Source organism: Aptenodytes forsteri, unplaced genomic scaffold (assembly GCF_000699145.1).
Source record: "Aptenodytes forsteri isolate BGI_AS27 unplaced genomic scaffold, ASM69914v1 Scaffold340, whole genome shotgun sequence".
Lineage (NCBI taxonomy): Eukaryota > Metazoa > Chordata > Aves > Sphenisciformes > Spheniscidae > Aptenodytes > Aptenodytes forsteri.
This window is the reverse complement of record NW_008795441.1, coordinates 1,750,982-1,778,477: the sequence shown is the minus strand read 5'-3', so window position 1 is coordinate 1,778,477 and position 27,496 is coordinate 1,750,982. Positions and strand designations below refer to the sequence as shown.

The window sequence follows — 27,496 nt, the reverse complement described above, 5'->3', positions numbered from 1 at the left end:
TGAAAGGTAACCATTTTCAAATCACAAGATTACAAAGGAGATGGTTGTTAGTGATTTTCAGATGTGTTTCATGTCAGTATGGCGTATGGCATCTTTTCTTCCAAAGCTTATCATGGACAATAGGGACTATTCACCTAGTGGGATCACTACCAGAATTAAGTGATTTTTATTAGATTTTTAAGTAACAGGGCTGAATTTCTTGGGCTCCTGCAGTGCTCCAGTGGCAGAAGATCAGAACTGAGGTCTAATATGACCTCCTTTACATACTGAAATACAGCAGACTTGGAAGGTGGGGGACTGTAAGCACTGCCGTCTTAATTTACAGCTGGAAGGAGGGATTTTGGAGAGCAGTCAGAATTTGGAGGGGCACTTTCCAGTGTGTCAGCACAGCTGAGCTAGTACGAGAGGTACTGTCATTGCAGGTGGAGAGAGCTAACAGTTGGTTATAGCACCCTTTCCTCCTGGTAAAGAAGGCAGCAAGAGGGAGTCATGATTTGTCCATGATTCTCCTTGTGTCCAGGGCTTTAGTAGCACTCAGTGCCTTCCTGGTCCCCATTTCTTCTTCTGTAAGAAAAGGCAGTTAACTGTTCCTGCCCAAGCTCTCAAGCTAGTTATTTTTCTAGTTGTGTCCTGGCCAGGTGGGGCTGATGGCAGTAAAACTACTTCATCCTAAAGTCAATTCATAACTTGTGTGAAGAGATATCAAGGCTAGATGGGGCCATTGCAGGCATTTTGTGTAACCTTCTGGCATGACATAGGCCAGAGTCTCTTGTCTCTTAATTTCTGTGTCAAGTGCAGAAATTCTGTTTGAGGTGGAATTTGTCTTTTAGAAAGATTGTCTTGATTATATCAGGTGGGATGGAAAATACATCACAGTGTAGAAAAGTCTCACTGGGTAGTTAATGCTGACTCTTTAGCAGCATTTGGATCCTATTACTGTCCGCCACGCACCCTTTTTTGTGCTGGATTAAGGAGCTGCCAGTTATCAGAAATCTGTTCTGCTTAAGGGGCTGAGTAGAATAGTACCATTTGTACATGTTTGTTGTCAAAGAAGGACAACACTGATGTCTCCTTTTTATTTGGTTTATTTGTGGTGTTTGCCACCCCTCTGCTTCTGCAATATCTTCCCAAAAATAGTACGACCGAATCTTTCCTTAAATTTGATGCTTATTACTGCAGTCTGTCAGGTTGTGGACTTTTTTATTTATTTCTATCCCATTTTTAATTCCTCTTCTCCTTAAAAGGTGATCAAAAACTTTCTGAAAATCTTAGTAGTAATTTTTTGGCTTTCTACTGGACTCTGTCGCTTCCTTATGCAAGTGTTGCAATGAAATCTCCAATGCCAGAACAGATGAACTTGTAAATTAACTAGACATTGTATCAAAGGGTTTCGTAACAGTTGCCCATTTCTTTAATTCCTTCTCTTTAAAAGGTGATCAAAAACTTTCTGAAAATCTTAGTAGTAATTTTTTGGCTTTCTACTGGACTCTGTCGCTTCCTTATGCAAGTGTTGCAATGAAATCTCCAATGCCAGAACAGATGAACTTGTAAATTAACTAGACATTGTATCAAAGGGTTTCGTAACAGTTGAGAAGATTACACTGACACTGTCTCTGTATTGGCTCTCTTGCTTTTTGAAAAACTGCTTGATTAGTTAGGAAAGTTTGATGATTTCATTCTATATGTCTTTCATTAAATACTACATTTTGTGTATTTTCCTAGTAGAGTCTAGGCAACAGTGTACCGGATACTGCAGTTGCTGCCATCAAACCTTCAGAGTAATTCTGGAAGTCCCACCAAGCTCTCTTTCAAGATCTCAAATTCCCATTTTCTGCTTCCTTAAGTTTTAATGACATCCTGGTGGTAGGAGGCTCCTTTCTGTTCTGCTCTGCCTTTTACATTAAGCAGTTCTCAGTAGCTGTTAGTGTTTTGTTGGTATCTAGTCGACCGTCACAAATATTTTACCTACTGTAAGTTTTTAATTCTGGGAAATTCTTCTGTGTCTATGTCTAGTCTTTGTTGGAAATGTAGATAGCACAAGGCCATCTTTGTCCATGAAAAGTAGGAGGTGAACCCAGACTGATACTAGTCAGCCTAATTTCATTACTCAGGGTGAATGCAGTAAGAAGAATAAACATGCAAAAATACACTGTAAAATACCTTAGGTGAAAAATTATTTCAGTCTTAATAATTTACATGAAAAAGGAAAGCTTCTGACAAAGTATGTATATTTAGAATATGAGTATTTAAATACCTTTTTAAAATGTGCTAAGTTTGCCAGAGGAAAAAGGAAGAAAATTCATATGGAGGACTCAAACAGAATAGATGATGCCCGGCTCTTCACAGAGAATTCTTTGAAAGTGCTTTATGGCAATTAGTCTCCTGCTTTGCAGCCAGGCCAGCTGAAATCAGTGGTGTTTCTCAAGGAGTAAGCCCTTCTCAGCCTGAATAGATTATCAGGACCAACTTGTCAAATTGCCTCATGGTTTTGCAGGTCAAGTGCCTTAAAATGGGAATTTTTTAATGCGTTAGCTGTTTTCTGTCACATTCAGGCTCCTGAATTCAGGCATATAGATTTAGAGTCAGACTTTTCGAAAGTGTTGGATGGCATTTTTGTTTCTACAAATTTAATATATATTTAATTACAAATATATATTTAATTACAAATATTTATTTCATTACAAATCACCAGCTCACTGTACTTCCTGGTGAGACCTACTGCAAGTTAACGCTCAGTGGTATCGGTGGAAGAGTCTGTAACTGTATATTGCTTCAAACCTTGATGCATGACATGTAAATTTATTGAGCTTTAATATAAACTGGTTTAAAATCAGGCAGCATCTGCTTAATCCATGAATAGCTGCTGGCTGTGTTAACAGTCAAGAGAGCTCACAGCTGATCCATTTTCTTTTCTCTCCTGAAAAGAAAAAAAGTCAATAGATATAAAGAGAGTAAGTAATAAATATTTCTACACTGCACTGATGAGGCATTCTTGGAAAACAGCAAGCTAAACAACTCTACATAATTCAGTAGATGGAAAAGTGGACTAAGAGTCAGGAAATAATTATGAGAGCTGGGAGAAAATTTTCCTTCAGTGACTAGATTTGAAACATAAATTGTTTGTGAAAAGTGTCCGTTTCTGAGGAATCATATTTGTGATTTTCTTAAAATAATAAAAGCACCTGAAAATACAAGGGGCCGTGATGTGGAAATGCACCTGGTAGGGCTCCAAGGAACTGTCATTTAAACACCTGTCTGCCCACGACGGTTGGGGCTCACGAGCCGGAGAGTGCCATCCACAGTGTCCCATGGCAGTGGGACTCCTGTGATAATGCTTTAAGCGTAAGGTGGCAGGAGGACTCTGGAGCACCCTGTGCCAAATACTGTACTTTCTAAACATACATACAATGAGGATAAATGCCAGCACAGCCTAAAATGCCCTTTGTTAGCCAGAGTAAAGAGTCTGTCTGTCTTGTTAAATTCTGTGGTAGGGGAGGGAAAAAAAATTCTCAAAGCTATAAAAAGACTCTCCAAAAGATGCGGTGGGGAGAAGTGGGAGGAGGCACAGGTGAAGTTTAGATTTAGAATGATAAAAAATGATTATTTTATCCAAATCAGCTGGATGGTTATTTCTTTTAGCGTATTATTGCCACCAGAACCTCATCCCTGCTCTAAATCAACTCAGCATTTCATCAAGAAGCCTATTCTTTGCTATAAGAGACCAAGAGTGCACAATTATGGGTTTCTTTTCCCCCTTGCATAATAAAATCGGGAGATTATCATCAAGTTTCTATTCAGATTTTAGGAAGGCTTTTTTATTTTATTTCTAAAACCCATCTTTGTCTGTAAGAGCCTCCTGTTCAGGCCAGCATGCTGTAATGATTACTGCTGTAAAGGCTTCAGTGGAGATGTGCTCTATTTCATTCTCAATGAGGGTTGATGGCATTTTGAGAGGCTCAGAATATCCTTTGATTACTGTATAAAACAGACTGGGGAAGATGGCAATGCAGCGTGCGGCATAGGAGGGGGCTACTGCTCCAAGTGTTGCTCATCAACTTTCTTTTGTGCCTTTTTTTTTTTGGTCTGCCATGTCACAATCACAAATCATGACCGTGTTTTGGTTTTGGTCCCATTCCCCATCCTTTCCCTGTTTTGGGATTTGAAGCTAGAGGTTTGTACAGAAAAGGAGCTGCTGCTGCTCCTGTGTTTTGGACAGATGCTACAGCGTATGAGCAGGAGCAGCGCCTTGACCCTTCTCTCCCCTAGGGAATTGTTAGAGTAGCTAGGAAATGGTATGTTGTCTCTTCCAAACTGTGGGGAATTGGCCCAGCGTTAGTAGGTGCCATTTACTGTAAAATGTCTTGGAGAGTGCATTAGAAAAGGAGTGACAGAAAGCTAGTCATGGGTGACAGGAATGATATGGGAGTAAAAGACATTGAAAGGGAAAGATAGGCACATGCAAGCTGTCTCTCTTCCTGCTCTCCTGTCTGTTTGACATTCACGGTGCATTAATACAAAATAATAGGGAAAAGGAATTCTTGCATCTTCATTCTTGTGTCATGCTTAGATCAAATTACATATTGTGCCAGCTGAAGTCTGTTTGCTAGCCGTTCTGAAGTTGGAAGGATGAAGGTTTCCGAGGTCTGGAGGACAAGGGGGCTTCCAGGGAGAATTTTTGTTGCCATACAGCAGGAGAATGCTTTTATTCCCAGCCCAGGTATAGGAGATGAGTCTATGGAAAAGCATTTCACCTACGTTTCCCTGTCAGTGCGCCTGGATACTGAGTTTTGTGGCCACATCGTGCATCTCTTAACAGGTTATTTTCATTGGTCTTGTAATCTTTGACTCCTCTACTTGGTGAAGTGTTAGACTGAAAATATATGGTGTATGTCTGGTATTTTCCAGTAACAGCACAGGAAATATTCTGTGCAATATTTAGGTATGTCATTTCCTATGCCACTATACCAAGATTGTTAGGCATGTTTTCTTTGTGGTATATGCCATTTACTGTTCACAGTCCAGACTAAATTATTCCTAGAAGGCTCCATTCAGATTTGGGCAACCCACTGCATATGGACTGCTCTGAAAGAGTTTATAAGTCTGAAAACAGACAGCTGTTAGGAGAGAAAATTGTGCAAGAGAAAGTTTAAATGACTCATCTGAAGCTATGAAGTAAGTCAGTACTGACCTGAACCCAGGTCACCAGTGAAACGTCCATACTGATATTGAACAAATTCAGGGATGTCTTAAACCCACCATACTGCCAGGACGTGATCCGGCACATCCAGATGATACAGGCAGCCTATATGAACTGAGTTCAAGCTCAGGCTGCCTGCAAATCTTACCTCTCTTCTGACAAACAGCACCTAGAAAAAACTTATGTGCAGAAAAAACTTAAGTGCAGAAAAGACTTATTCCTTGTTTCTTCTCCTTCTTCTCTCTTTTTCTTTTCCCCTCCCCCCCCCCCCCCCCCCCCGATCTAAACTGGATGTTTTGTGTCTTGATTGTGGAAGGAGCAGTCATCAGAGACTGGAGCAAACACTTCAGCTAACACAGGATGGTGCTTACGTTCTTTTCTATACTTGTGTATCAACATTCAAGTTGAAATGTTTACACACATTCTGAGAAAGGGTAATGCTGGAAGAGGGACTGGGACTTCATCATTTCCAATAAAGATTCATCGATCCCCAATGGAACTTTATGGCCCTTGAAGTAAGGGCATTGTAAATTGTTGCATAGCTACTGTCCACAACCTGTGTATATTATTCCTACCTTTTATTTTTGTTGTTGAATAATAGGCTCCCCTTTCCTCTCTCTGGAGAAATGTATGTCCTGTCTTGCTACATTAACTCAGGTGGGCCATACTGCTGTTTGTGTGCCTGAAATAGGTGATGTAAGAGACGCACACACACATATCCCAAACCAGTTTCAGAGGATGTACATCTCCATTATGCTGTGATTGTTGTTCTGTGTGCTGAAATGATGCAGGGTGCCAGCAATGACCCGTACCTAGTGTCAAGCCGTGACACTTGGCAGTGATGCTAATGGGAACTTTTCTTCATAGTCCTAGAGGAAAGTGCCCAGTGGGGAATGGAGTTTTCTTAAGTAGGGGTCAGGAGCCCAGGCTGAACAGAAGATAGAGCATGAGGAATGCCAGACTTGTGTCAGGTGCTGCGAGCTATAGGGACAGATATGCTTTGACTGTAATGGCCCAGGGAGTGTCTAATCCTTTCTTTTTATATATGGCCCTGCTCTGAGCAGGGGCTAGGACCGGAAATCTTCAGAGGTCTGCAAAGCCTTCTAGCTAATACTATACAAACAGTATTTCATTTCTATTTAACATTACACAGCAGTCTTGTGGTACACGTTTTTTCCTTCCTTTGATTTTCATCTCAGACATGTTTGCTATGGGGTCTCTGAAGCAGGGCAGAGTAAGCTGTTAGCTCTGTGGTCAGAGGGAAGCAGGACTGCCCCTGAGCAGAGGTGGCTGCTCTCTGGGGTGGTCTTTCCTATTTGAATTTCAGTTCAGATCGGTTGTAAATACCAGGCTGCTCCCTTGAAATGTAGCTGGAGTGTGCTCGGGGCTGGTGGGACAGGTCTGTGTTGTGTGCTCTGCCTGCAGCCCCACCAGAGCATCCCAAACATATTATTCAGATCCACTCGCATAAATCAGCTGTCCTTCCCAGAGAACTGCTGAAATCTTGGGGCATGCAGCATGAGCAGATCTTGCTGCAAGAACTGCTGAAATCTTGGGGCATGCAGCAAGATCTGCTCAGCCTGGTATGTTAGGTGGCTGTGGTTTGGTGACTCGAGCCTGGATACCAACTTGGTTTCAAATCAGGTAAACAGTTTCTAGGGGAAGGAGGAAAGTGAGTTATTTCTGGAGGCACATAGCCCAGGACTGAACTGGTACAAAGAAGCGTTGCAGAGCTCAATCAAAACAGATAATCACTGAGTTGCCTGAAGCATGGACCATGATACGCCCCTGAACAGGACATATGAGGAGCATCCCAGTGAGAAGGTTGAGAGTGTTTTGCTCCTGCTTTATGGTTTGGTGCTTTTTGCGTACGAGAGCAGGAGAGTGAAAGGGAATTGGGTTTTCATGTGGGTAGGAGCAGTATCAGAGTGGGTTCAAATGTGTGTGTGTGTACATTGATGTTGGTAGCGTCTTGCCTTTAGTAAAGAAAAATCTTTCAGTCCCATGAGCTTAGCAGGCTGCTTAAGAACAAGAAACAGTAATAATTATGCAACCCTATCAAATGTGTGTGCACGTCTCAGTAGGTGACAAGGAAAACCAGCTCTGCAGCAGTGAGTGCGCTGTTGGGAGGCTGTGCTAGCAAGCAAAGCATGGGGCTACCGGATCATGCTGTGAAATAAAGTTTTATTTATTTTCTATTGGGTGATAGTCCTGTACCACCCATAGTCCCACAGCAGCATCACATCGCTGAGTACCTTCAGCATTTCTTCTACCTGAAATCTGCTGTGGGTGCAGCTTTGAAGGCAGCTGTCGTCACTGTAGGGCTGGTGTGGGATGAGCTGTAGCGCAGGCAGGGGGAGGAACACAGCTCTGGGTGCCATACTCCAGGCATGACGCTAGACTCAAATGAAAAGAGACAAGGCAGAGGCATATTCACACAACTACATAAATATGAGTGGCAGGAGCCAACAAGACCTTGATTTCATTACAGTTTAACATGCAGCCAGAAAATATTATGTCTCTGCTATAAAGGAGGAGATATTTACCTTTGGGAGATTTTAGAAGCAAGGAATTGGAAAATGAAATTAATGAATAGAAAGCAATAACACAAGCCAATATTCACAAGTGTTATTTACCTCTCTTTTATCAAGGCTCATTTTACACAAACGTTAGTGGTTATAATAGTTGATATATCACTGGTATTTAATACCAAGGGGCTTCTAAAAAGGCTTTAGGGGACATTTGCTTGTTTTTTATCTTTCTCCCTGATGTCATGTTTGTGCCTAAAATTCAATCATGTGGTATGAAGAATGCAATCTCGGGCATTTCTGGTTAGGGCTGCTCATGGGCAGTTAAAAAGGCTAGGCTCCTTCTGGAGGATACTTAGAGTTTAAATGTCGATGGATGTGTGCACTCCAGAGCTAATGGATGTAATGCGTATTACACTGTCAAAAGGGGGTGGTTAATGATTAATTTTTTTTTTTTTTTTAGTATGCAAGTTGAGACTTTTTAAGTAGGTTTATGTAGTGAGGTCTTTGAGCAACCAGCCTCTGAAGTCTCTGTCCATCTCAACAAGCTAGAGATCTTGATCATTCAGCTCAGAATTTCAGGATCAGAAATCCAAAAACCCAGATCTTCTCAGTAAAGGAACATCAGCTCTTTTTTTCAAGATAGTGTTTAAGATGCCAAAACAACAACCAAAAAAAAAATCAACAAAGTAAATTGGATTACACATACAAATCAAGCTATTTAAGTTTTACTTGGTAAAGTCCAAATGTATTTTCAGCTCACAGTGTGATTCATGTCCTGACCAATGAGAGTTGGCTGGGGCTTTCAGTACTTATCTTGGAAGCCTACAAAATGATGACATCACATTGCAATTAGCAGGCAATTTAAAGACATTTAAACAATTATATCACATTTTCAGCCCCACTAATTGGCACCACACCTGTTTTCTTTGCCTCCTTTTTTGGAGGATAATACAGGGTATTAACTCATGGGGAAAAACAGTAAAGAATTAAAAAAGTGTGCAGACACCAGCGGTTTGGAGAAGAGCCAAGCTGTAAGGTTTTGTGTTAAGGGTGTTGCAAGACAGCTATGTTTAGTACAGAGCTAAAGGGGAGGCATGAAGAAAATACCATTACTGTGATCTTAGTTGGCAGGTCACTGACTGGGAAGTGTCCTGTCAGCAAAAATAGCAATAAATGCATTAACGCTAGTCCATTCTCTCCTGACGTCTTGAGACAGGGCTATTCTAAGAGGGCCTGTTACTATGTTGTTACAGTTGCATAGTATGTATTTAAATGTTAGAGTCACGGCCAAGATGATCTAAAGATAGGATGGTGAGTTTAGCCTTTTGTGATGAGGGTGGAGCAAAGCACGCCCACGGATACATAATGTGGCTGTCCTAGAACAATATTTTTTTTAAGTTGCTAATCATCTAAACATTTACTGGCAGAGGAGCATAGCCCTCTGTACTAAAGCCAAGCCTGTTGACAAAAGACTTGCTTTTCTGAGTTAACGCGTAAGAGATCACTGTGGGCTGTGAACTAAAAGTAGTTCAAGACAGCTCTCCCTTTATTCATCCAGAATCAATGAACCACAAGTTGAAATTCATGGGAGTGCCTCTGTGAAAATAGAAAGATGTAAATTAAAGGTGTGTAATATAGCACAGTGTAGTACTGAATAGAAAAGGAGTGGTTACAGTCACTGGTTTAGTCTGTGAAAAGCAGACAGCAGCGAACGCCAATCCCCTGCATATAATACTAACACAGTATTGCTACAGCTCTTCTCACTCTTGTACAGTCTGCAGGGCTGCAGCCACCTTGGAAACCAAAAGAAGCAAACCCCCTCTTTGGAGTCTTGCAGCCTGCAGGGAGGAGGGAAGGAAGCTGGGGAGCTTTACAAGGAGGTAGAGGATTCCCAGCAGAGCTTTGGATTCCTTGCTGTTAAGAGACTTGACTCTCTGTAGGCACCACTTTGTATTTCTTCTCTGGATCCTACCTGTAATGATCAGTTTGCCTAAATCTTCACCACCCTTCATAGACCATAGTTTACTACTTACCTGTCTTCAGTCTTTCCTTGTCCGTCTTTTTGGAGTATACAGAAAGCTTCCCTGAATTCAAGTAAATACAAGATCAGGGGGCAAGGAGAAGGCAGATTAAGTCTCCTGCTGTACAACATCCTGTAGCCATCAGTAAGATTTCAAAGTTGCATCTGGCAGGCTCAGGGGATGTTTTTTATCCACTTGTCTAACACATTCTAGATTGTAGCCTGTCCATGTGTCATGACAAGGTGACAGTAAATCTGTGGTACAAAAGAAAGGTGAGGGGGTTCAGAGAGGATCTGACCTCTGCAATCAGGGCACCCCTGGTTTCCACAGTGTTCCCTGTTTAAAGGGACCTTCCTAGTTGTCCCAAACAAGCCTCTTGCAGAAGACTACCAAGTTACAAGTTTGCTGTATAGTCTGTATCCAGATGTGTATTGAGGACCTTGATGTCTGCTCCCCTTAAAAAAAAATCTCTGGTAAAGTGTCTTCTGTTCCCTCTTCTGTTACGATCTTCTCTCTCAAGTGTGATCATCTCAGCCAGGCAACTGCTGACTTTGGTTTTTCCTTCCCTGCTTGTGAACCTTTCTTGGCTGTTGTTCTTCTGGATACAAGTACACTTGTCTTGAATAAGAGAGAGACCACACACAGATGGGGCAGCACTGAAGTTTCCGGGCTGATCCAGCCAAGCCCTCTGCCATCTCTTTCTGTACTGCCTTAGACGGCACTTTCTTTGCAGTTGGCATCATCCTGACTTCTCCGGCTGTCAGCAGCCACAGCTGGGTCAGAGAGGCCAAAGCTGCTTCCAGGCCTTGGGCTTAAGTTTAAGCTCTGCTTTTCAAACATAATGAGCTCTTTGGCGAACGCTTAGTGAAATCAGTCACGGTTGGCCTAGACTTCAGTGGTGTCTCAGCCCCTCCTCCCTCAGCCCTATTACCTGTGCACAGAGTCCTCAGAGCTCCTGCTGGCTGCACAAGGCAGCACTTGTGCTAAGGGTGGCCCGGTGGCTGCTTGGCTCCCTCTGCACCAGCTGAACCAGGCCTGCATTTGGCCATTTAATTTGAGAGCGATTTGCTGACAGCAGAGGAGATTCAAGTTCAGCTCCAGCCTCTAGAGAAGCTGCCGTTTCAGTGCTTTCAGACTGTCTTTTGTCCTTGTGCTTCCCGTTTTTTCCCCCTGTCACATTTAGGTCTTATTACCATCTCTCCCGTCCTACTCAGCCTCCTGTCACATGCCAACCCTTTCTCCCTCCCTGCACCTCAGAGTTGCCCTCACTTGCCATTGTCCTCTGTTCCTTTGCAAGCCACCATTCCCTGGCTCCTGACCATCCCTGCTGCCAGCTCCTCCAGCCACACTTTCCTTGCAAGCCTCTCAACTCCTTTGCAGTCTGCTCAGACTGCCATTTCCTCCTTCTCCTCCCCCCACTGGCAGGGGGGTCACTGAGACCATGGGATAGATCCTCTTCTGTGTTTCCTTTCAGCACCTAGTTTCCCTGGGGAAAAACAACTACGGAGTCCTGCTCAAGCCTTGCTAATGGATGGTGCGGATAGACAATTCAGCTAACAAAGGTTTTCCTACGCTTTTGTAATTTGCAACCTGGAGGCTTTTTTAGGTCATAACTTGGCTAAATATTTTCATGGGGATGGGGAAAAGTGTATCTCTAACTATGGCTCATCACCGCGTTTACACCTCAAACACAAGGTGCTAGGTCTGAGTAACAAAATGGCTGCGGGGATATTTCGGATAGAAGGAAATGGGCATATTTTTGATCACCAGAAAAGGGTCTTCAGACAGGCAGCATGCATTTTAAAAAGTTTATGTTTGTTTTTAAGGTTTTTCCTGATGCAGGTATTTTGCTTAAACACAAACCATCCCTTTATAAAGTAAGATACTTGACAGCGACCATCATCTCCATCCTGATGTTTTGGCAAGACGTTTATAAGGGAAAGATTGATGGTAGTATATTCAGTCCTTACTATGTGAGGATGCATGTTGTCTTTTCTTTTAATTTTGGTATGTTTCTTGGTGTGGATATGGTTTTGAAACAGATTTTAATGAATGAGTTATCTTCTAAAGTGGAGTGTTCTCAGGGTGGTTAGACTTCTTTCCTGAGGTGGTGGGTTTTCCCTTTATTTCAAGTTTAGACCTTCTTTTTTCAAACCCTGACTTTTTCTTTCCCCCAATTTAGGAGATAAGGGAAATAAAATAAAGTTTTTGAAACAAAATGGGAAACAAAGTAGGTATGAAGAACTGAACTTATATTCTCAAAAATAACATTTTGGCAGAAGAAAAACACATTAAAAATAAAGGGTTCTTTGTTTTATTTTTATTTTCCTCCAAAAATCAGCATTTCCTCAATGAAAAACAGGCCAGTTTTGAGTAGCAGTAATAAGTATAAATGCAGCCGCTGTGCTGGTGATGTTACAGCAGTTCAGGGTCCACAGGGCAGTGTAAGATGGTTCCAGAAACTAATACCAAAATTAAGATCTCTGCATGGATACTTTGATGATGAAGCCTCTAGACTTCTCAGTAAAAACCCTTAGCCTGTGATACAGAGGTAACATTAGAAGGGTGGTATATGTTGAGGGCAGGACCATGGCACGTTGGAGTCTTGAAATCCAGCAGCTGCTGTGCTATTTGGGTTTACCAAAGCCTAGGGACTGTTTTTCCTGTGATACTTAAGCTAGCTGTGACAGTCTAATGGCAGTCCTGCACCCTTCTGCCTTCCCGGTTATCCCTCTTCTGCTTTGTCCCTGGGAAAGGAAGCCTTGGCTCGGAGCTAGATGCTTTCTGCACTTCTCCTGCCCTGTATTTCGTCTGAAGTTGAGTGCACCGTCTGTCATTCTTTCTGTACAATCTGCCTTTCCAAAAATTAGACACGAGACATTTGCAGGGTGTACAGCTGTCAGCGGGTGTAACAGGGCATTTGCCCTTACCCAGCAAGAGGAACTCAGTAGCCCTCCCTAAGACTGGTGAGGCACACAGCTTGTTGATGTTGGTGAGACATTTGCCATGATTGAATTCTTTAAATTTTGGATTCAGTTAGGAAATCTAACTGATGTGCATGTTTCTCCCCATTAGCTCATACAGCTCATGTGACTTGTTTCATTCATGTGACCTCTTATTACGTATCCATCATTCCATTTTTCTTTCCTATTAGAGTGAAATTGGACACAGCCCTCCTCCTGCCTACACCCCTATGTCAGGAGTAAGTATTTCACATTCAACCTTCATCCTTTAGGTTTTCCTCCTTTCTTCACTACGTATTTTCTGTTTCAAACCCCTTTTTCCTACATAAATGGCCCAAAAGCCAACAGTGAATGAATGTGTATGTAAGCAAATAGTCAGGATCTCTACACTCAGCCTGAATTCATGTGCAAGCTCGATGGACCTACACCCAAAATTCTGCCAACTGCCAACTTTTCTTGAAAAAGCATTTAGGTAACAGGCTTGGATGAATCTGTACATTTTTCCTTCCTATTTATAGGTCATGATGTCAAAATTTCCTTGCACACCCTTGCTGACAAGCAAAATGGTAGGTTGAGTTGAACCATTGAGTTGAGGTAGCAATATGAACACAGTTCACCAGCCCGAAGTGCACTACTTGATGGAATTACGTAGTGTTTGGGTGACCGTGTGATCGTCACTGCAGGACACCCTAAAAGTAGGCCCCCCAGGAATAAACAGAGTTCAGAGATGATAATGTCCTCTATCCCCAGTCTCCTTTGCAGAAGGAGATTTCCCTAACATGAGGTTTAAGGGTTTTGTTCAGAAGTCAGGGGAGATTGTCAAAGTAAATAGAAGAAGAGATACCGTGTTTGCCTCTGGCAGCTGTGTATATCCAACCTCCGCATGTCTAGGTAGGAGACAAGTTTTTCTGCCCCATTTCTAGCCCCATTTCTAGCCCTGAGCAGCCAGCTTGCTTCCCTGCTCCCCTCGCTGCACCGATGGTACCTCCCTGGGAGGTCAAGCCAGCTCAGCACCACCGGGCAGACAGATGCTTTGCCAGTCCACAACAGAGCCTGTGATGCTGCCAATCCCGCAGCACTGGAAACGCAGTAGTCTGCAGGATGGACAAGGCTTCACCTGCCTGGTGAAATGCTTCATTGAGCAAGTGTGGCAGGAAAGACACAGGAGCCGCAGAGGTGACTTGCTGTTGAATCTTCTCTCCCGTCGGAGCCTCCTTTCTCATGCTGCCTTGTCTTTTTCAACAGAACCAGTTTGTGTATAGAGATGGTGGCTGTGCTGCAGAAGTGCCGATGGCATACAGAGCCCCTGGCTGCATAATACCAGAAGCCCCAGTTGCTCAAGGGGCCACAGCAGAGATCTTTGAAGATACTTGCTGTAATGGCACACTACGAAAACAAGTGGCAACCCTGGCAAAAGAGGACAGCAGCACCCAGAGGTACAGCGCTGATCCCACGGTCTTCATACCTGAGCGGGTCATCCGGGGAGAGCTGGATGAGGACGGGTACATGACGCCGATGCGAGACAAACCTAAAACAGGTAAAAAATTGTCTTTCCGGAGGAGCTCCTGCTCTAGTCTAACTGCATTCTCTCTTTTTCTACATCAGCAGCTTTTCACCAAAAATGGCTTTATTGAATAACCCAGCAAGGTTGAAACATTCTGACTTGGTTAATATTTCTTTGCATGGGGATTCATTTTTCTTTGCTTAATTTGCTACGTAGAAAAGCTCAAATGTGCCAAAATGTCAAGTTTGGTAATTCCCCCTTTAACTTTTCTTTCTGGGAAATAACAAAGAGAGGAATGAAAAAAACCAAACCTCCTTCTTATCCAAATACAAATCTTCAGTTATTTCCAAGAAAAGGATCTATCCTTGGCCAGACATAGTCTCCACTTTGCTTTGTGTATTGATCTTCTTTATCTTCATGGCATTGTGCTTGGTAAATGTCATGTTGAACATACCACAGAACCGATACACACAGTTGGCATTTTATACCCAAGAGAAGTTTAGGATTGAAAGAACAAGATGTGCTTCAGGGAGACCATCGCTGCAAGGTGAAGTTTGCCTAGATCTGTGCCAGCTCAGAGTGCTACACTTCCCAGTTTGCCGTCATTCGTTTCTTCCTTTCTAAATAGTGACAGCAGTCATTTAGATGTAAAGGGATGTGTCATTAGTAATTAGCTTTCAAACCTTTGCATTAGCTTTAAAGAAATTAATTAATGCAAATGTAAATGTCAAGTGACTACTGGGTTTGCTTCAGAATTTGGAAGCCACTTACCCTTTGTGTTGCATAGTGGAAATGGAGGGAGTCCTGGGGCTTGACCCACGGCAGTAGCAATTGTAGGAGTGGACTTGTGGCCCTACTCTTCAGCAGCAGCCCTTGCAAGAAGATATTTGATGCTGTGAGTTTGCTTCAGTGTGAGCCCACACGTATCTTCACATACAGGTTCACCCTGGGGAGCCTCAGAGTTCTGTAGGAGCTTAACGCTTCACAGGTGCTACCTGAGCCCTCAGGGGTGCGGTAGTAGCAGCTCAGGAGAAAGCACCTCCTTCCTGTCTCACTGGGCACAGACGCAGGGATGTCACAGTGTGGCCACGATGCTGCGCGCTCTCCGTCAGCTGGGGGACTCAAATCAAAGCACTGCTTGGTTGTCATTGCTTAAAAAAAAATGCTTCCACTATGCTCTTGGTGCGGGTGCATGTGCCTGTTTCACCTCTCAGATTCAGGAAAGTTTTAGCTATGTGGTCAAAGGTACTCACTAAGTCTTGAACTTTTGCATTTGATAGTTTTGGCCCCTTCCTGGATAAATCCAAAGTTGAAGTGAGGACCACTCTGTGGCTGTGGGGCCTGTTTCCTTGCAGGCAGGACTCTGTGTAGAAGTGTCTCCAAAGCCCATGACCAGAGCCACGCTACTGGAGATGGAGGTCTTGTGTTAGCATCCCTGTGCGGCACAGGCAGGCTGAGAGGCCGTCCCTCACTAACGGCAGTGGCTGGAGACCCTGTTTTGTAGGGAACCCCTGGGCTGTGAGATGAAAGGCAGAATTAATACTGGAAGTGGGTTTGATCTGATCATTTCCAGCCTTGTATGAACTGGATGCTTTTCACTATCTTGCTGCAGGGGTCCCACCTGCAGTTCCTTTTGTCCCCGGCCCACCTCCAAGCCATTTCCTTTGCAGCCCACTTGCAGCGTCACCAACCTCCTTCCTGCCCTGGCCAACTGGCTTTGTGTTTTGCAGCAAGACCTCATTATACACAGAGCAAGGCAGGACATGACACCCAACAAATGCATTGCTCTGTGGCTCAGTCACCTGTGTGTGACCGTGGGAGGGAGCTTGCTAAGCGTGCATTTTTAACCTAGCCAGCCAGTCTCTTTATGTTTCTCTTCCTTCCCCACCCCCGTTTAGCTTTCCATGCAAGCTCCATATGCCTTAAAACCTTTCTGCAATTCAGCTACAATTTTTTGTGGTGTTAATCCACAGAAAGTGATTTGAAGCAACTGTAACCTGCTCCAAGTCCTGTTTTGGAGCCGATGTAAGACTCTCTTGTACTCTTTCCAGGGCTCATTTGAATCATTTTTTTCATAATGCTTCAAGGCCCTTTGTCCTTCAGGGATGGAAGGTTTTTAATCAAGCAAATTGTTTTGTTAGGAATGAAGCTGTCTTAGAAGTTAGCCCTTGGGGATGGTTTTTGTGCAGAGAGGCTTAACTAAGATTTCTATAGAGCTTTCTGGATGGAAAGACTGTGGAGCAGAGGGTTTGACTGATACATCCAAGGTTGCCGAGAGAGTCAGCAGCAGAGGCAGAAGTCGCTCGGCATGTTTGGCTCAGTGAGAGCTGCAGTTTAGTTTCCAGCTTTGCTGGAATGAATGGCTGGGGTGGAAGGATGCACAAGTTGAGTACTGCTTCTGGTACAGCCTGGTACTAATGCGCCTATGATGCTTGCTACATGGATGGATTACTCCCTCTTTTTGCTGATTTATTTTCAATCTTTCCTTAGATTACCTAAACCCAGTGGAAGAGAACCCATTTGTTTCCCGACGAAAGAATGGAGATCTCCAAGCTGTGGACAACCCAGAATATCACAACGCTCCGAACGGGCAGCCCAAAGCAGAGGATGAGTACGTGAACGAGCCATTGTACCTCAACACTTTTGCAAACACCTTGGAAAATGCCGAGTACCTGAAGAACAATTTGCCGGAGAAAGCCAAGAAGGCCTTTGACAACCCAGACTACTGGAATCACAGCCTGCCCCCACGAAGCACCCTCCAGCACCCGGACTACCTGCAAGAGTACAGCACAAAATACTTTTACAAACAGAATGGACGGATCCGGCCCATTGTGGCAGAGAATCCTGAATACCTCTCCGAGTTCTCCCTGAAGCCTGGCACTGTGCTGCCCCCGCCGCCCTACAGACACCGGAATACAGTGGTGTAGTGACCGCGGTCTTACTGAAGTGGAAAGGCAACCCCTTCTAGCTGCCTCACTCTTTGTCTCTCGTTCTCCTTTTCTCTCTCTCCCCTCTCTCCCTCCCTTTCTTTCTCCCATGAGCTTCCTCTTCTTGCCAGTTCACTCATTTTTGATATTTCCAAGTGAAAGAATGTCTTGGAGTCATTTGCAGATTGGGTTGGGAATCTGGAAGGAAGGAAGGAAAGAGACTGAAAGAAGGCATGTACAACCTGGTGTTTATCACTTTCCACAGATCCGAAGGGTCGGACAGTCAGAGAAGCCAGACAGTACCAGTAAAGGCCAGTGGCAGTGTTGCCTGCTGTTGAGCTAGTTCTCAGTGATTCAACCCAGACACTGTAGGGAAGCCACAGAGAGGCTGTTTCTTTCAGCAGGAACTGATGAGAGTCTGTACAGCATTCCTGGAAATCTCAGTGCAGTTTCCATTAGGGGGAAAAATGGACAATTTTTATATCATGTGATAGCCTAGTAATTGAGATTGAGAACCCAATTTCTTAGAGAAAGAAACACTTTCTATCCCAGCAACTGAAAATGGCTAACCTGGCTTTTCATAATCATTCAGATCTTCATCATGACTTTCCAAGAAATGATGATGTGACTCTAATATACAGCTAAACCCTTTTTCTGAGCCACACCATGATTTTGTGCCAATTCCTAACCACAGAGACTCCAGCTCAGAACTGGTACATGACATGGCCATTTTTGTATATGTGCCAACATGACAAACACTTTAAACACAAAAACCCCTTCAGAAGACAGTAACAAAACCACACCTCCAACATGTTCTTTTTGAAGCTAAAAGGCCAAGAAACCAAGATTTGTATGCAAAAAGCTTTGCTTTCCTGTTTTATACCGGCTGACTATAGATACATAAAAAGACCCAAACAAATTCTTCCCTCTTTTCCTTCTTCGTCATCGTGAAGGGAGTTGGGGATGCTGTCAGGCAACACTGAGGACAAGATGGAGAACTGGAGAGTTTGATATGGGTCATGAAGTCTGCTGGTGTTCTGTGGGGTGGCGGTGGGAAGGGTCCTTTAAACTGGAAGACAGACACTGGACTGGAGAAAACGCACATAGCGGTTCACTGGACAGTTAGTTTGCACTTAAGCTCCGATTTTATTTGAACTGTTTTCTGGATTTTGAATGAAGCAATATGGAAGTGACCAGCGAAATGCAAAATAATAATTTTAAATTAAAAAAAAAGAATTATATGTAAAGGATGACTGTGGAAATGCCAAAATGAAGCAAATCAAGTCTTTGGAACAATATCTACCAGTTCTGAGAGGCAATTGCATTGACTGCTTCAGAGAATACAGTGACAGAGCAACCAGCTCTTACTGCTGCCACGTGAAGGACAGCAGAGCAAGCCCTGAAAGGGATCGGAGGAGACAAATGTCTTGCTCTGACTTGCAGCACAGTACGGAATACTTTCTTCTAAAAGGAGGATTACTCTGGCACAGAAGACGGTGCATATAAGGTTTGAGAAGTCAAAATGTGCATGACTCGCAGAGCTTTCTGTCAAAAATGTAAATAAGTATGAGTCAGTCTCCTTGCACTTAGTCCTGCTTTCATCAACCTCAATTTTTAGGTAGACACCCCCACCCCACCCCCCGGCCTGCTCCTCTTCGGAGATCTCTTTCAGCCAGAGTTCTGGACGTTTTTAGCAATCTGAGGCAGATGGAGCTGGGAAGGGAGGCGTAAGGGCCAGAGACACTGATGGCTTGCTCCTGACACACCAAGACCCGTGTGTGTAAGAGGATTTGTGTACCTAGTTCCCACCAAAAATCTTAAGGAACTATTAAGTACCTGTGAAGATCTGCCTATGTCTCTATCCATCCAGGCTTTGGAAGGGGAAGAAAGAATACCTGATGAATGGCGGTCTTAGGTGATACAACAGTATTTCAGTTTATGCGCTTCAGTACTGTTAAAGTCGAGATCTTTGGAGTGACCTAACCTGGCAACAAAACCAGCAACAACCAGTGGTCTGGAAATGGCATCAAGCTCCTCCAAATTCCTGCCATCTCAACAGCTTGCCACCTTTAATCATAGGGAAGCAGAGGAAGGAGTAAGAAACAAGCAATAGTTACCCAAATCTTGGTGGCTAAGGGTCAGCTTGACAAAGGTATGAAGAGATTTCAAACCTGGGTTGGTTTTTATGCTTGTAGATGGGAAACAAATTGTGTACGATCACTAGGTCAAGACTGGTTCAGCCAACAGCCTGTTTCTGCATCAGGTGTGTTCAGGCCAGCTTGAACCAGCTGCGGGGCGGATATTAAATCTGTAAACCGAGTACGTAGCTGAAGAGTCTGAAAACAGCAAGAACGAGTACAGATCTTTGAAGCTATTAAAAGCTTGGGTCAAGTGGTACCAAGGTAGTGGTAGAACACTATGACCAGCAGACCATTAAAGTGGGATAGATGGTTACAAAAATCATGCATCTGAGAGGCCTTGCCTCTTCCTGGCGCCCTCCCGTAACTCCTCATGATCTTGGCAGGAGACAGAGGCAGGCATTGGGCAGGGGCTGGGGGCGCAGAGGGATGGCATGAGATCCTGGAGGCGCCACTCCAGGGAAGGTTTGCCAGCGGTGGTGCTCACAGGGTGTCGTCTGAAGCACGGGCAAAGGTCTGCCAGGTTTGGAAGCAATTGCCAAGCTGCCTGGGGACAAAGACCGGCACAGGATTGTGGATGTCCTGTTTTAGCGCAGAAGCAGCTCAGGTTACATAGGTAGGTGGAGAAAGGGGTTGATTTGTCCCTGAACAAGTCTTGGAACAGAGTAACTCCTAATGGAGGAAAAATAAAATAAAATCCTGGTACAGCTTACGTGTTTGAATTCAGAGAGGTGCACTCAAACGCTGCTGGGGCAGAAACATGCACAGCTCCAAACCTGGGTGGGATGGTGCTGGCATGCAGCTGCTAACGGAAGGTGAGGCCTGTTTGTTTCTCTGGTAATTAAGTAGTACCGGTGTTGGAAACAAGCCCATTGAATAATCAAAATGTAAATAATTGTGGTTTTTAACAATTTAACATTTTATTTCTTACAAAACTTGAATTATTTATTCATTTTAATTGTTGACTGTGGGTGTGATATAATATATTAAGTAGTATGGAAATGCAGAGGTTCCTTGAAGTGAGGCAGCATGAAGGCCAGAACGGAAGCTACCTTACACTGGGGCTCTGACACGCAGCCAGGCTGAGCCATGCTGAGCCATGCTAGTTGTGTCTTGAATAGCAGAGGGCAAACAAAGGGTTAATGAACACCGTAATTTGTCATGATGGAAAACTCAACAGACTGCAGCTTCACAAATGGGCATTTTTTTTTTCCTGAGCTTCTGGTTTGAGTTGCAATTGCCAAAAATGGCCCTTATGTTTCCTGCTGTGCCAGTAGTTGACCTTTGTTGCAGTGTATGGGCCTGCGTGGTGCTGAGCGTCTGGTTAACCGGTTCCTTTTCCCCAGTAAGAACAGCAGTCTTGTGAACACAGCTTGTAAATGCGCGCGTTTCCTCTGGAAGAGTAGTGCCTCTGAGCTACTTTGGCAGATTTTTGTCTCTTTTCCAAAGAAAGTTTAACCATGGTTAAAAAAGCAAAACTGAGAGCAGAACTGTTTGGCTGCTTTAATCTGACCAGCAGAAATACCTGGCTGGCCCTAACTCGTGTATTTGCCTTGGTGGTTATGGTACAGCTGCTGGCTTGGTGAAAGAAGTCAGGCAAATGTACATGGCAAAATCACGGCAAATATTCAACTGATTATGTTGTGAAAGTTGAGGCTCAGGGTTTTTAATGAATAATTACAGGTTTGGGGGAAAAGCAGATATTTCCACATACAAACTGCATTTTGTCAGCACAAAGTAGTAGGTGAGAGCATCAGCACAAGTCTTTTGTCTGGCTGGAATTAATTCTCTAGTTTTACAATGGTATCTGTACACAGCACTGTCAGTTTTTATAGATTTTATAACGCAGTCTCCTATTTGTAAATGTTTTCCTTTCCCTTATCGTAGCCTGCACAATGGAAGAGCAGTGACTAACTTTTCAAGAGCGGATACCCGATTGTGTATCAGCCATTGTCCAAGGCACAAAGCAATGCGCTAAATGAAAGAGAACAGGAGCTTATTTTTTCCTAATCGCTTTCAGTGATACTTGTCTCTTATTATCTACCTGAGGGTTATTTCAAACAGATGTGGATGCTGGATCTGATTGACTTGCTGTAACATAACTGACTGAAACCAACTACTTTTAAGTTTCCTTCTTCAGCTCTTTCCAAATTTTTCTTTTTCTGCAAAATAGCCAGGAGGGATTCCTATGTGGCCATTCGCTCAGATGTAGCAGAGTATTTTCAACTTGCTTTCAAACAGGTCATCTCGCACAGGTAGCAAGCAATGGAAATAAATCCGAGCGAGTATCAGTGGTAGGAGCCACCGTGTGGGTCTGTTTCAGGTACCTTAAGCTCAGCCCAGAAATCCTTTCCTTTGTACACAGACAGGTTGCGTTAACCCTGGTTGTACCACTGATTTGGTAGAAAACACATTTCCTGACTGCAGGAATTGTATGCAATGATCTCATTCCATTTATTTCCTGGATTAATGGGGAAATACCTTTCCCTTCCTGTCCCACAGCTGGTAAGGCCAGAAGCTGTGTGTGAAGGGCGCTTGTGTAGATGTGGTGCTGGGGCAGGACAGCCTGTACACATGCCACCGATCTGATACCTGTTTGCACTAAAGATTTGAGAGGGAGTTACAGGGGAGCATTTCCCCCCACCCTCAGCCACCAATCCCAGCCTAGAAGCAAAGAAAATGGCAACTCTGAAAGACCAGCTAGGCCCGACGCTCTGTGGATCAATTCTTTCCATAGCTAGAGATAGAGCTGGGCAGTATGGGTGAAAAGTACTAGCTGTGAGGTAAGTCAGCCTAGAAATGTAGCTTGGGGTTGGGGTTTTTTTTGAGGATGGACCTATGTGGGAAACGGTTATTAAAGAAAAAATTGGGCTTTTTCTGATGGGGTGTCTGTGTAGGTGTCCTGTATCATGGTGGCAGCTAAAGGAATGAAGGGATTATTTGGGCTCCTTTATACCACCCGAGAGACAAGGAGACTTTGGCACAAGTCAGAATTAGCCTGTTGGTCATGTTGTTCCCCAGGATGACCGAAGGCATCCCAGTCAGCCTTGCTTCCCCCGGGAGCCATTGGGCTTTTTCTGATGGGGTGTCTGTGTAGGTGTCCTGTATCATGGTGGCAGCTAAAGGAATGAAGGGATTATTTGGGCTCCTTTATACCACCCGAGAGACAAGGAGACTTTGGCACAAGTCAGAATTAGCCTGTTGGTCATGTTGTTCCCCAGGATGACCGAAGGCATCCCAGTCAGCCTTGCTTCCCCCGGGAGCCCTGTGCACCCTGGGCGGCGTCTCTTTATGGAAAGGGTAGCAGCCACTGCAGCACCCATGTGCGCACATATGTGGACGCTTGCACCCTCTGTCTGCTGACCCTTTTAGGGGGAGGGAATGGGAGTAACATAAATGCCCCAGGGACTGACGGCTGGGGCATCGCTTGCTTGTCGGGATGGATTTTTCCCTCACTTTGCACAACTGGCGTACTGGGGCTTCCACCCTGATTTCCCTATCACGTTTTGGAATCATTGAGCTCTGGTAGATATTTACCTGCTTTGACGGCTGTTTAGCTTTGCTCTTTATGGAAAGGGTAGCAGCCACTGCAGCACCCATGTGCACGCACATATGGACGCTTGCACCCTCTGTCTGCTGACCCTTTTAGGGGGAGGGAATGGGAGTAACATAAATGCCCCAGGGACTGACGGCTGGGGCATCGCTTGCTTGTCGGGATGGATTTTTCCCTCACTTTGCACAACTGGCGTACTGGGGCTTCCACCCTGATTTCCCTATCACGTTTTGGAATCATTGAGCTCTGGTAGATATTTACCTGCTTTGACGGCTGTTTAGCTTGAGGGTGACTGGGGTAACAGAGGCTTTGGCATGAACCAGAGCCGGGCCTCTGGTTATCAGTCACCTCCTTGGCTCTTAAAGAGCACCTCAAAGGGGACACTATCACCTCAAGCTCCCTTCGGCAAATATTTTTCAAAAGGTGGTGTTACTTGCAGGTACATGAAGACTGTGCACCCGTTCATTTCTAGCTCTGTCACTTGCAGTATTCTCATTCCTGTGGATCTTAGACCTCTGCTGCTGACAAAACAGCTCGTCTGTTGTTATATAAAATCTTGGATTTGGGTTCAAATTTTTTTTTTTAGAAAGCCAAGGCTGTGCGGGGTGGGGTTGGTTGGCTGTAATATTCACGCTCCATCACAGGCAAGGAGCCGCGGTCATCCACAGGGCAGCCTCTCTGCAGTGTCGCTGTGTTTGCAAGATTCCCTCTCTTTTATTTTCTGGCTCTTGCCAAGCGTTACACAGGTAGAAAAGGTCACTGTTACAATGGGGCTTTCAAATTGGGAATAAATAACAGAAATAAAGCTCGGTGCTTAGAAGCACCACTCTAAAATGTCCAAAAATCACGTCTCCACCTTTGTTTTTATTTTATTTCAGTACAAGGTCATATTCCTGTACCGTTGCATGGATTTGTATGTTGTCATGCTGGTAGGCTCATTGCTCTTGGGGAAGTTATGGACAGGTAAGGCTGTCGTCAGTGGTACTGCAGTGATGGCTGGGATCTGCCTGTAGGTTTGGACGATGCAGAGCACCTTTCAGGGGAAGCTTATGGGTGTTCAGGTCTGACTGATGGTGGTGGGACTCGGTGGGACTTGCTTGAACTGCAGCCAAGCGCGTCTCCTAACCAGAGCCAGACTGAAGAGGTGCTTCCACCCAAGGCATCCTCCAGCTGGGGTCTGTGCCGACAAGCCAGGAAAAGGTGCGAGGGGAAAACCTAAGGACGTTATCCCAATGAGGAAACAAGAGGAGTCAGAGCTGCTTTTTTTTCCCTTTTTATTATTTAGTTTTGAGTAAGAGCTTTGTGGTCTTTGGTAGAGAGGGATTTTAAGGGGAGATTTGTAAGGTGTTACGCAGCATGAGTAATTATGTCCCAGTTCTTCTCCCCTCCTCAATAAAAAAGCCATGAAATCATGCTCCAGACGTGTTGTGGATGAAAGCACCGGGGCAAAGGTGCATCCCGCACAGCACCCTCTCGCTGATGGTTTGGGTGTGACCGGGGCGCACGCGTACATCGAGCCATCGGCTGTTGCTGCCGTGCGCTGGCCGTGAGTGCTGTTTGCCAGCAGTTTGGTCCCCGCAGCGCAACCGTCCCCATGCCCTGCCCAACCTTTGAGCCCTCTTAGGGAGAAAACACTGTATTGTCCATAGCACTCCGAAGACTAAACCCTTTTGGGATAACCACAGTAATAAACTGTGAATGGTATTTTATAAGTAAGTGTAGATATGTATGCCGTTCTTTTGAGGTAAGGTACTATGACATATGTAGCATAAACTGGTACTGCTGTTAAATGGGTCGATTATTAACTGAGCAGCTGTGTAAGGGGTAGCTAACTTTGAATGCACTAAACCACTGTTTCTTTGAAGACAGGGACTGAAGGTAGTTGCTGGGTACGTGTCTTTTTATGGTGGGGTATGTTAAGAGGAAAATGCAGGTCCATGAAAACATAATTTTTTATGGCATTTTAATGTTGGAGATTGGTACATATTCGATACATTATTCACTATGGTTTTAACCCTTTTTTTTGCCCAGTTTTTGCTATTTCTCCAACATTGTAAGCTGGACTTTCTAAAGAGGTAGCAGCCTCAGTGTAGGGAGGGGAAAAAGCAGTCTCTTTCTGAAAACAGAGATATCCAAAATGTATTTCCTGACCTGGCGGTCTTGAACTGTCGACTTTCTCTTTTCTGATGAGGCTCAAATTCCCAGGCCCGGAGGATGACATTACTGTCCCTTCAAAATCAAGGGCCGAGCCCCATTTGGGAGGTGACGCAGGAATAGCACCGAGCTCCTGCGAGACGCCCCGCTTGCGGTGCGGGGGGCAGCTGCCTCCATGGGCCGCACTCACTGCAGCCAGCCCGTCCCAGAGGAACCAGCCCCGGCGCCTACCAGGAGGTGGGTGGGAGGCAGCGATGGGGAGGGCCTGGGTTTTAGCCAATTCTCCCTGTTCTCAAAGTGCAAAGAGGCAAAACAACAATACTTCCGCCTTATGAAGTACCTTCAGAAGAAGAGAAGCATCAGCACGTTGGGGAAGACACTCATTTCTTGCAAAGGGATGCATTCAGAGTTAGCTGCCTTTCTGAAACAAAAATAAAAAAAATACAAAAACTACTGTATGTTACTTTGAAAATGTGAATAGTATTTTTATAGCTTGTTAAAGACACAGCTAGTTGCATTTGTAAATAAGGATAATGTTGCTTTTATTTTCCTTGTGGACACCATTATTTGGAACATAATTGTCCTTAGGGTTGATTTGTATATAGGTAATTTGCTTGTGATTTAAGCCGCTCCTCCCCTTTTCTTTCTCTCCCTTCCCACCCTCTGGTTTTGGTTAGAAGTACCATTTTTGGCATTCTGTGTGATTCTGTGTTTTAGCACTATCGTGGTGTGTTCAGACTTTCTGCACTTGCTTACACAGTAGGGTATGCCAATTGTGTGTGGCGTAATGTTACTTTAACCTTTCGTTTCTCATATTTTAGCTATCGAGGATTATGCACTGTTAAAATACTTACTGACCTGGGTTAATATTAGGTACATATTTTAGCATAATTTCCCTTCTTTTCATGGTTTCTTGTTTTTTCTTTTTTTCCTTCCCTCCCCTTTTGTCTTGTTTGGAGGCTGGGGAGAAACCTGTGGATCTTCTCTTTGTGTGGTTATATTTTCCCCCGCCCCGTGTGCAGTCCCGAGTTTCTCCTCATGGCCCTTGGGGTAGAGCTTTATCTGTTTGTTAAGGCAAATGTAGACTGCGACCCACCTTGCATCAACCCACGCTCATCCCAGCTGAACAATTTGAAAACTGTTCTGCCTTTTTGTTACATGAATCTGTCAGAAATATATTTTTAATTTAATATAAATGAAATTCAATAAAATATGAAACAAAGTCTCTGTGTACCTGTGAAATGTCTTGCCAGGGCTTGAGCATTTCCAGCAACGTGGACTCCCTGTGTCCTGGCAGAGTGAGTGGCCTCGGACCCTGCTCGGGGAAGGCCTCGCGCTGGGCACCTTGGCTGCGCCGGGGGGGCCATCCTGACCCAAATCTACCCACTCCTCGGCCCCGCAGTGCCCCTGGGGTTTGCTGGAAGATCACCCTGCCAAAATCCAAAGTCCCCTCCCTTTCTCCCCACACCACCCCTACAGCCGCAGCGCCCCACACCCCCGGGGTGGCCCTGAGCCGGGGCAAGGCCATCGAGCCATTGGGCAGCCCCCTCACTGCAGGCAGGGAACGCCCTTGGGGGACAGCCCACATCAGAGCGTCCCGCTGGCACATGGGTGTCTCTGGTCGGCTCTTGGGGAGAGAGCCCCAGGGAAGTTTGCTCCAGCTGTCCCGCAGCTGGGTGTCACCAGAAGAGTCAGCAAGGGGAGGGCAAAGGCTGAGCAGACCCCAAAGCCGTGGCAGCCTGGGAGCACAGCCTACCCGAACCCCCAGTTCTGGCACCCCAGGACTGCCCTGCTCCCACGGGGCAGCGATGCTCCCACACTAAAGTGCACTGAAGTTAGCTCCTCCAGCAACACCCTTCTCTTCTGAACACCCCCACACCTCTCTGTGTGTGTCGTACCCCCCCAACTTGTTAGTCGCAGGGTTGTGCAATTCTGAGCTTTTATTCTTTTAACAAAAAGGCCCATGAACAGTTTCAGTGCCCTGACTCACTCACCTCGTGACCGGCTGCAGGTCATTAACCCACACTCACCCATGGCAGCCCTGGCCTGAGCCAGGTTATGATTTACAGCTTTGTTGCTGGAGGGGGGTATGGGGGGTGGGATGGGTGTGGCATGTTTATTAAGACACAAAAACTCAATGCCATAAATGAAATTTAAAAAAAAAGAACCAAAGCCCCCAATATGCAGCCATGCATCCTCCAGGTTGCACAAGCACGCGCACTCCCCACGCTTGCGTGCCTTCGCACTAACACCCCCCATCACCACAGCCTGCCCAGCTTTGGCAGACGCACCTTTAAATCCAGTTAGAAAATGTGTAGCTGCTGCTCACAACCCCCATCAAAGGGGCTGAATAAGCCTGTAGGTGCTACCACGCACCCTCAGCCAAATGCCCACCGCTGCCCCATGGCCAGCTTAAAAAAAAAAAAAATTAAATCCCGTGACCCGCACACAGTCCCGCAACCTCAGGACTGACAGGCTCCAGCCTGAGCACGTGGCCCCTTCCCCAGC

The 27,496-nt window shown here is 44.9% G+C and overlaps 1 protein-coding gene across 1 annotated transcript in view; it reads left to right on the top strand.

Annotated features, from left to right (window-relative positions):
- The window catches only part of ERBB4 (erb-b2 receptor tyrosine kinase 4), a 423,308-nt gene extending 400,981 nt beyond the window's left edge, over positions 1–22,327 (top strand). The window contains exons 25-26 of the mRNA XM_019472536.1: positions 13,958–14,249; positions 16,707–22,327. Coding sequence (XP_019328081.1) covers positions 13,958–14,249; positions 16,707–17,143 — 729 coding nt within the window. The 3' untranslated portion in view covers positions 17,144–22,327. The remainder of the gene's footprint in view (positions 1–13,957; positions 14,250–16,706) is intronic.
- Positions 22,328–27,496: the final 5,169 nt, after the last annotated feature.